This window comes from Podarcis muralis, chromosome 13 (genome assembly GCF_964188315.1).
Source record: "Podarcis muralis chromosome 13, rPodMur119.hap1.1, whole genome shotgun sequence".
NCBI lineage: Eukaryota > Metazoa > Chordata > Lepidosauria > Squamata > Lacertidae > Podarcis > Podarcis muralis.
The window spans coordinates 22,608,837-22,617,329 of record NC_135667.1 but is presented as its reverse complement, the minus strand read 5'-3'; the positions used below and the strand labels follow the sequence as shown (position 1 = coordinate 22,617,329).

The window sequence follows — 8,493 nt, the reverse complement described above, 5'->3', positions numbered from 1 at the left end:
AGTTATAGAAAATTGTCCATTAAAGCAATATATGTGTGTGTGTGTGTGTGTGTGTGTGTGTGTGTAAAATTTCAGTTTTCTGACAAGACCATTTCCATTGTGAATTCAAGCTTTTAAAAGCCCTCAAGAATATTAGAAGCCAGTGATTTTGCTACTGATAGTAATCTCTTCCTAATTTTCCTAAAGAATACTAGCAATTACATCAATCATTACAAACTCAGGCTTATACTGAATTGTAGTCCTTTACGTCTTTCCAAAAAGCTTATCACCAGTCACCAAGCAGTCATAGAATGGGTTTGCATGCATCCCTATTCCAAATATATTCCCTATTGCATGCATCCCTATTCCAAATAACTGAAAAGTTGGGGTGCGGGTATCTGCTGTAGCATATGCTCTTTGTGAAGAGCAACACTGTAAAAGTTTTACTAAGAACAAACTCTTACTTTCATCTTTCATCCAAATCTCATTATAGTATACTGACTAAGAACTATCTGCACACTCTAGCATTGGTGTATGCTGTGAAGGAGATAAATGAAAATCACTATATCTTACCAAATGTTACCTTGGGCTTCCATATCTATGAATGTTATTTCGTTCCACATTGGACCTACCTTGGCATATTGCAACTTCTTTCAGCAGAGAACAGATTTTCCCCAAACTATAAATGTGGTGTTCAGAACCCACTGATGGCTGTCATTGGGGCTCTTTATTCTGAAACCTCCCTCCACATGGCAACACTATTGGGCATGTACAAAGTTCCACAGGTAGGACATATCATGACCACTGATAGTCCCCAACCCCAGATATATATGACTTTGTGCTGTGGATACATCGTGTTTGAGATAAATTTTCAGACCTGCACATAAGACATACAGATAAATGACAAAGTCACCTGACCTTTGCTTCTGGTTTTAAGCCCCATGTTGGGTGAAAGATTCCTGCATTGCAGGGATATATCCAGTAAGGCTACTTGGAAAAGGGGGTTGTTACTAGATGGCCCTTGTGGTCCCTTCCAACTCCACAATTCTGTAATTCTATGATTCTAAATGGTAAAATGTATTTGGCCGTCACTGTGTACACCCCTATACAAATGTTATATAAATACATTATAAATGTAAATGATTATATAAACATTATAAATCAATTATACAGTGGTGCCTCGCAAGACAAAATTAATCCGTTCCGCGAGTCTCTTCGTCTTGCGGTTTTTTCATCTTGCGAAGCACGGCTATTAGCGGCTTAGCGGCTTAGCGGCTATTAACGGCTTAGCGGCTTAGCGGCTTAGCGGCTTAGCGGCTATTAACGGCTTAGCGGCTTTAAGAAAAAGGAAACAAACTCGCAAGAACTCGCAAGACGTTTCGTCTTGCGAAGCAAGCCCATAGGGAAATTCGTCTTGCGGAACGACTCAAAAAACGGAAAACCCTTTCGTCTAGCGAGTTTTTCGTCTTGCGAGGCGTTCGTCTTGCGGGGCACCACTGTATACTGAAAGTATATAAAAGTATACTGACAGCTTATTAAAAATAACTAATAACTAACTTCTAAATAATAACCATAATGGCATTTAAAATAAATAAGTATTACACATGCAATATAGAAACACACTGGAATGTGTATTCAAATCATACTGAAATATAGTACACTCAGGCTTCTTTATTTCTCTTAACATATCCCATTCCATCCTATCCCCCTTATATCTTTCCACAGTTCACATATGGCTCTGTTCCACTGACATTTGATAAAACTGAAACTTGTTCATTCTACCAGATGGTCCCAAATGAAACTTATGAGCATAAAGGAATTCTCCTGTTGCTTTTGCACTTCCAATGGACATGGATTGGGGTCATTACCACAAATGATGAGAATGGAGATAGATTTGTGTGGACAATAACAGCAATGTTTCCCCAACGGGGAATTTGTTTTTCCTTCACAGAAAGAATTGAAGCAACTTCTTTTAGTAATCTGTATGGAGCTATAGGTTCAATGGTGAGAATATATAATGTTTCCATGGAGAGTAATGCCAATGCAGTTGTTGTTTATGCAGAAAACATGGTAACGTTCAGATGGCTGTTATACATTCCAGAAATTGAATATGACATAATGCCGCCCAAATGTAAAGTGTGGATTCTAACAGTCCAGCAGGAACTCAGTTCATACCCTTATCAAAAGGGCTGGGATTTACAAGTCATCCAAGGTGCTTTGGGCTTCACCATTCAGTCCAATGAAGTATTAGGATTCCACGATTTCCTACAGACCAGAAATCATCTGGGGACCAAAGAAGATAGTTTTATCAGTGATTTCTGGGTACAGGCATTCCAGTGTCTTTCACCCCATATATTTGTTAGCACAGAAGGTGAGAAATCCTGCACTGGAAGTGAGAAGCTCGACAGCCTCTCTGGGGATTTTTTTGAAATGAAGATGGTTGGCCACAGCTACAATATCTACAATGCTGTCTATGCTGTGGCCCACGGCTTGCATGCCATGCAATTATTCAAACACAGAAGAACAATGAATTTTCAGGATCCGCAGCCCTGGCAGGTGATGGCCCAAGCATGTCAATATGAGTTAGCACCATGTTTGTGTCTGTTTTTAACAATTCCTACATATGCAACATTTTCATGAACTTATCCGCTTTACTACTTTCATCTCATCACCATATCTAAATGTAAAATGCGGATAGATAGATGATAGATGATGATAGATGATAGATGATAGATGATAGATGATAGATAGATAGACCGATGCTTGCTAGATGATAGATAGATACTGTAGATAAAAATATCCTAATACCTTTTGATATAGAAACTGTTACATTTTAGGAGCTCTACACACATTGTAGTCCTCCAGTTTTTTATTGGCCCCAGAAAAGTAATCTTTTCTCCCAGCACAATCAAATATATCATTCTGATATTTCTAAAACAATCCAAAAGGAGGGGAATGAATTCTCATGGAACTTCCATTCCCTTCTCCTTCAGCTACACTCTTCTTTTCTGATCAAGGAATCAGAAATTAATTATTTGATAACGTGATGGCTTTTAGTCCAGAATAAGAGCAATTTGTCGAATTAATATTGTGAATGATGAGTGGTGAAGAGTCCAACATTAGCAGTGGGATAAAATGCAGCTCCAACCATTGTTTTTTCCAGTGAAACACTGGCTATTGCTGGGAAGCAGCCTATATGGGATGTATCTGGAATGTTCCGGAACAACATGAGAGATATCCTTTTGTGCTGTATTTCTTCATGTTTCTTCTTTTGGCCTTCTTTTTATACCACAGGCCTTTGATGAGGCAAAACAAAACTTAAAATAGCCTACATATGTCCTTTGGGCTTACAGGTCTCCCATATACTCACCAGTCCAGTATGCATTAATGGAATGGTGTTCTTAAATCAAAGATGTTTTGATTCATGAACTGTTCTAGGTCCTCTTGAGTCTGCCCAGTAGATCTTGTAGAATTAGTGTCAAGTGGAGTAGACAGTACTGAAATTACTGAGAAGACAGTTTCATATGTAAGCCATTGAAATATTTGAAGAATATATATTTTCTTTCTCATCTTAGCTCCATCACTTTGTGAAGAGAGTCTCCTTTAACAACAGTGCTGGCGATGAGATTTCTTTTGACCAGAATGGAGAACTGGAAGCTGGATTTGATATTATCAACTGGGTGACTTTCCTAAATCAATCCTTTCAAAGAGTGAAAGTTGGGAGGTTGCAAGCCAGAGCAAAAGCATTCACCATTAATGAAGGTGACATCACATGGCACAGTGGTTTCAAGCAGGTAGTTTCAAGTAATTTTGAAAGTTTCCAATTAAGACCAAACAGTAAGGGAACATTCCTAAGGATGGGAACCCACCACAAATTATGCCATCTTAAATTAAGCAAACATACAGTACATAGGATCAAAATTCCATGCAGGAGCAGGGCTACCATTGGCTGATTTGGTTTGAGCTCAGCAGAGGGAAAACAAGACTTTAAAATGCAGTACAGTTAGAGTTACACCAGAGAAAAGGAGCAGATCCCACATTGATCTGACCATTTTTAATTGTTCAACCATCAATTGTTGAACAATACCAGCAGTCACTGGGAGATCCAAAAGTATTTTTACTACCCTGGATGCTTTTGATGTTCTGTTTAATATTAGCAACTCAGCTTACCTTAATAATTCCTTTTTAAAAATAATATTTATTACAGACTTTCTTGGTTTACGAAAGTAATTTCCACCTCAAAATCATAGCTGCAATGTGTTATTTCATTAAAAAAAATCATTTTCCATGGCTAGCAATAGCCACTTTACTTTCATTTTCTTCAGTTCTTTAGTAGCAGGAAACAGAAAAGGGAATACAGATTTATACACAGGGATTCCCCTCATCTGTTTAATCAGACTGTAGATTTCCACCACAAGATGGGGAGGGGTCTCTTTACAATTACAATGTTCCTTGTCCAATAAGTATTTTAAAAAGAGTCTTCCTTAGCTATAAAAGTGATTATGTGGTGTTTGGGCATGATGACAACTTCTCAGCTTGCCAGATTGCTCTAACTCAATCAAAGCATTTTGAGGTTAATTTAAAATGGCCTCAATCAAAGCATTTCAGGTTAACTTGCTTGATTACACTTATCTACAAACTAATAGTCAGACAACATGTCTGACTAATCAATCGGCACATAATTATCTTCTCTCAACAAGAGATAACAGATAGATAGCTGAAATGTCATTTCTCCATGAGTAGACCCATTGAAATCAATAGACCCATTTTAATCAGTAAACTCAGACACTGCCATTGTTTTGCTGAAATCAAGTCATGTAGTCAGTTTTCTGTCTTTCTACCATTTTATGTTGAAAATTAATGGAAGAAGATGGAAAAGTAAAAGAAAGAAAGAGGGGAAAGAAAGCTATAATTCTGAGCCCTAAGATACATACAGAGATATAGAGGTAATTGAGTTTGTGTAAAATGTCTATGTAGTTGCCCAAATATATTTGCTGAATAATTTTTGGTTTGTTTGTTGTTGTTGTTTTGAAATTTATAGGTTAGCCGTTATTTGTATCACTGGTATGTAATGACAAGGTTTTCATCATTTTCTCTCATTTATGCAAAGGCCCAGCCTATTTCTGTATGTTCAGACAAGTGCCATCCAGGTTATAGCAAGAAAATGAAGGAAGGGGCACCATTTTGCTGCTATGATTGCATCCCCTGTCCAAATGGGAAGATTTCAAGCCTTGATGGTAAGACCTTCAGTGTACAGGCTTAAATTTAATGTAGTTTCCAAAGCACATGGCAATTCAAGTTGTGATGTTCTTGTTGATGATATTGTTTTTAATTGGCTGAATCAGAATCTCCAGAAAGGCATAACAAAATCCAGTTCAAACTCTATGATAAGATCCCATGCCAAATAACACTGTCACAACCCTATTACATTGTTGCAGTATTAGAGCAAGAGAAATACACTGAGGTTCGAGAAAACAAAATAAACCATTTTTCTCTTCCAATTTTCAGACATGGATGACTGTTCTGAATGTGCAGAGGATCAGTATCCCAACAAGGACCAAGATTTGTGTGTTCACAAGACAGTAACCTTCTTGTCTTATGAAGAACCACTTGGGATCATCTTAGCCATTTTTTCAATTTTCTTTTCGTTCTTCACTGCTTTGGTTCTAGGAATATTTATCAAGCAACATGACACACCCATTGTCAAAGCCAACAACCGAAGCCTTTCCTATACTCTCCTCATTGCCCTCTTGTTCTGCTTCCTTTGTGCTTTGCTTTTCATTGGCCCACCTCTGAAAGCAATATGCCTTCTCCAACAAATTAGTTTTGGTATAGTTTTCTGTGTTGCTGTTTCTTGCATATTGGCCAAAACCATGACAGTGGTTCTGGCTTTCTTGGCTACCAAACCAGGAAGCATGATGAGGAAATGGGTGGGCAAACCACTGGCCATATCCATTGTCCTTTCATGCTCTCTTATCCAAGCATCAATTGGTGTCATATGGTTGGCAACCTTTCCGCCATTCCCAGATGCTGACATGCACTCAGAGACTGAAGAAATTATACTGGGATGTAATGAGGGGTCTGTGATTATGTTTTTCTGTCTTCTTGGCTATATGGGTTTTCTTTCCATTGTTTGCTTCTGCATAGCTTTCCTTGCCAGGAAGTTACCTGATAGTTTCAATGAAGCCAAGTTTATCACTTTCAGCATGTTAGTCTTCTGCAGTGTTTGGTTGACCTTTGTTCCAACCTACCTGAGTACCAAGGGAAAATACATGGTGGCTGTGGAGGTCTTCTCCATTTTAGCCTCTGGTGCTGGTTTACTGGCTTTCATCTTTTTACCAAAATGTTACATTATTGTTTGGAGGCCTGATTTGAACAAAAGGGAACGACTAATTAAGTGAAAATATTAAAATTATTAATTGTAAGCAGTTTTTTTATATAAGACTGAATTTCAGCTTCTTCTTTTTTTACAGCATTTCATTCAATATCTGCAAACACAAAATTCTCCATGTCTCTCACATATACAGAATCTATCGATCTCTCTTCCCCTTCTGCTGTCTCAATCTGTATATTTTCATCTATAAGATGCAAAAAATTAAATGATGGCTGCATTACAGTTCACATACTGTTTTGTAAAGTGTGAATTAGTTATGTTCATCTTTCAATTTGAATTGAATTAAATTTCTCCTCTGTTTCCAGAGGCAGAAAGCAGGGAATGTTAGGGGATCCAATCAGAGCTGAGGTGGGGTGGTAGCTTTATGCTAAAAGCCATAAAAGACTTGTGCCAGTTCTGCTACACTCAGCAATTCAGTTTAATCAATATTTATTCTAAATAGTTGGATTTAATTTTGATGATGTAGTTGCTAATGAGGATCATATCGTTAAATTGTTGGTAGCTCAGTCTCCTGCAGAAAAGACCAACAACGGCTCTTCCAGCACATTAAAGATGAACAAATTAATTATGGCATAAGCTTTCTCCTGAAGCACATGTTTTGGGTCAATTGCAAATAAGTGGCAAGGATTTGTTCCAAGTACAGAATTTCCCTGTGATGTTGCATGCAGCTCTCATTGTAGTGCCCTTACTAAAAACTACCAGCATACTTTGGCCTTGACATTTGTGGTCAAAGAGATCAATCAAAACAACCAGCTCCTGTCCAGTGTTACCATGGGTTTCTGCATCTATGACAGCTACTTCAGTGAAAGGTGGAGCTATCATGCCACAATGGAACTTCTCTCAACACAGGCCAGATTTGTCCCAACTACAAGTGTGATGCATGGGATAATCTGAGAGCAGTCATTGGAGAACTTTACTCTGAAATCTCCCTGTTTTAAGCAGTGCTTTTTTCTGGGGGACACAGGGTTATGCACACCCCTAAACATTTTGTGAATCTAAGTTTGGCCTCACTGAGGGGCAGTATTTCAATATGAATAGGAAAATGAGAGTACCCCTAAACAGTTTTTAGGAAAATAAGCACTGATTTTAGGTCTCTACAAGGTTCCACAGGCAAGATGCAAGTGTGTATAGTGTCTTTTCAGAGATTTTTGTGTAGTTTGGGGATGAGAGAAAGAAATGTTTGAGATGAACATGTAGACTGTCCATTCTCTTTAAAAACCCATCACAACCATATATATAATTTTCATCCAGCATAATTTGTTCACACACAAAATAATATGTCGAACAATAAACATGCAGGATTTTTTTAAGAGTTAAAATTCTTACCTGTGACTGGACTCTGCTATAGGTTTGAATCCTCTAATTTTCTGTTCTCTTCATTTTATATGATTTTATGTGTTCTTATATTACTGCTTTAATCGCTTCAATATACTGTTAACTGGGAGCAACTGATGACATTTTTAAAGAACTTGGTAATTATATTGCAAACCCACTCACAGCACCCCTACTCCTGTGGGCAAAAATGAAGCAACACTAGGTATAAACAACTAGACAAGACACTATTTAGGAATTTAAAATTGGTCACAACTTTTATTGATTACAGATGTAGGTAGACTTTGACTCAAGTACTGGGCATATAGACATTATCAGCCGCCAGGTGGAGGACTAAACCTTACACACACACACACGTCTCTATTTCTATTTCTGCTTCCATTTCATCATTCTCTAGTTCAAATATGGCTCTGCTCGATTTATTAATGAGGACACCGAAGACCTTTCATTTTACCAAATGGTGCCAAATGAGGCCCATCAATACAATGGGATTCTCTGATTGCTTGTGCATTCCCGCTGCCCATGGGCAGGGGACCTTGTTGCAGAAGATAGCAATGAAGAAAGATTCTTGGAAATAGTGATGCCATAGTTTTCACAGTGTGGCATCTGTTTTGCTTTAATAGAAAGAGTCAAGGCAATTTACATCACTGATGTATTTGACATGCTGGAATGGGGAGCATAGCTTAATAATAATAATAATAATAATAATAATAATAATAATAATAATAATATACCCCGCCCATCTGGCTGGGTTTCCTCAGCCACTCTGGGCGGCTTCCAACAAAATA

General features: G+C 37.9%; 1 protein-coding gene across 1 annotated transcript; it reads left to right on the top strand.

The window, feature by feature from the left end:
* Nucleotides 1-5,489: 5,489 nt before the first annotated feature.
* LOC144325317 (vomeronasal type-2 receptor 26-like) lies at nucleotides 5,490-6,380 on the top strand. Its single transcript, XM_077918172.1, has one exon. It carries the CDS (start codon nucleotides 5,490-5,492, stop codon nucleotides 6,378-6,380), a length of 891 nt encoding a protein of 296 aa, XP_077774298.1.
* The last annotated feature ends 2,113 nt before the right edge of the window (nucleotides 6,381-8,493 follow it).

What these genes read in the sequence shown, in the direction of transcription:
- LOC144325317 (XM_077918172.1), top strand. Translation starts at nt 5,490, where the DNA reads ATGGATGACTGTTCTGAATGTGCAGAGGATCAGTATCCCAACAAGGAC.